At 48.5% G+C, this 1,600-nt stretch overlaps 1 protein-coding gene across 1 annotated transcript in view; it reads left to right on the top strand.

The window, feature by feature from the left end:
- eif4a3 (eukaryotic translation initiation factor 4A3) overlaps nucleotides 1-1,600 on the top strand; it is a 6,213-nt gene that overhangs the window by 2,939 nt on the left and 1,674 nt on the right. The window contains exons 7-8 of the mRNA XM_007543691.2: nucleotides 279-420; nucleotides 1,148-1,286. Of these exons, the coding sequence (XP_007543753.1) occupies nucleotides 279-420; nucleotides 1,148-1,286 (281 nt within the window). The remainder of the gene's footprint in view (nucleotides 1-278; nucleotides 421-1,147; nucleotides 1,287-1,600) is intronic.

Here is a 1,600-nt window from a genome sequence, read left to right as displayed (position 1 = left end):
GCTGAGGCCCCTCCCCCTCTTACCTCTCCCCTGTTCCTGCAGATATGATCCGGCGCCGCAGCATGAGAACCCGAGCCATCAAGATGCTGGTTCTGGACGAAGCCGATGAGATGCTGAACAAAGGTGGGTGAGGGAGAACAGTTGGCACGCTAACTGAGGCTGTCCCTCCATGCTAACCCATGTTAAAGGTGGCTGTCCCTACAATTAACATGGCCTAGCAAGTTAACAGCAGCTAGCCTCTCTATGCTAATCCATGCTAACGGCGGCTGTCCCGGCAGGGTTCAAGGAGCAGATCTACGATGTGTACCGCTACCTGCCTCCTGCCACCCAGGTGGTTCTGATCAGCGCCACGCTGCCTCACGAGATCCTGGAGATGACCAATAAGTTCATGACCGACCCGATTCGGATCCTGGTCAAGCGGTGAGTCTGAAACTGGGCCAGTTCTGATGATTTGGCACTAGAACTTTGGGTCCAAACAGGAAACAGAAAAATTGTTGCAAAAAACTATTGCAGCTGGGTCATTACTGAACCAGAATGCAGACCAGCACTGGGTCAGAACTGGTTCTGGTCCAGTTGGAGCCTGTAGATGTGCGAAGCGGGTTAAATGAATGAAAACAATAAGTTGGCTCCTGCCTTTCCTCCTGCGTCGTTTCAGGCAGTAAAACGAATCGATTCTGTTTCTCTCAGTTTGCAGATTATTTTTCTGCTCCAGGTTTGATGGTTCAAATTTGTGGTCTTAAGAGGCGGGGTCATTAAATCCTTGCGCGCTTTTATCCCCTGCTGACCTCAAGACCATCAAACCAGAACCGGGTCCAGATGATTGGTGTTTTTGGACCTGCCTTTGTAACGAGCTCTGAGCTGCGCTGCTATCTGCTGCGATGGTGGCCGCTCCATCAACGTGGCGGTTAGCTGGGAAATCTGGGTTGCATATTCCTACTGCTGAACCAGAACCAGTTCCAGCTCCTCTGATTCTGGAACAAACTGAGAACCTGAGATGATCAGAACCTGCTTGTTCTGNGTTGCATATTCCTACTGCTGAACCAGAACCAGTTCCAGCTCCTCTGATTCTGGAACAAACTGAGAACCTGAGATTATCAGAACCTGCTTGTTCTGTTGGACATGGACTGACCCAGCCTCTTTCCCCCAGTGATGAGCTGACCCTGGAGGGCATCAAGCAGTTCTTCGTCGCCGTGGAGAGAGAGGAGTGGAAGTTCGACACCCTGTGTGACCTTTACGACACGCTGACCATCACACAGGCCGTCATCTTCTGCAACACCAAGAGGAAGGTCAGACACACTGCTGCTGTTGTTTAGTGACCAGAGAGCAAAGAGAATTTCACGGAGGCAGAGGCTGAAACATTTCTGGTTGCCACGGAGACCTACCCCACATTTCTGTTTACATCCAGAAATTGGGCTCATTAAGACTTTTGTTTACCTTCCCATTCGTAACAGCAGAGCCGCTAGCAGAGCGACTATTTAATCAGTATTATTTATTTTATATTAATACTATTTAATATTTAATATTATTTAAATCAGATCTCCGCAGTACAGCAAAAAATGACACTAAAAAAAACTGACAAAAAAAACTTTTTCCTCACTGT

Source organism: Poecilia formosa, unplaced genomic scaffold (assembly GCF_000485575.1).
Source record: "Poecilia formosa unplaced genomic scaffold, Poecilia_formosa-5.1.2 Scaffold878, whole genome shotgun sequence".
Taxonomy (NCBI): domain Eukaryota; kingdom Metazoa; phylum Chordata; class Actinopteri; order Cyprinodontiformes; family Poeciliidae; genus Poecilia; species Poecilia formosa.
Note: the sequence above shows the minus strand (reverse complement) of the source record. Positions and strands in the feature narration are given on the sequence as shown.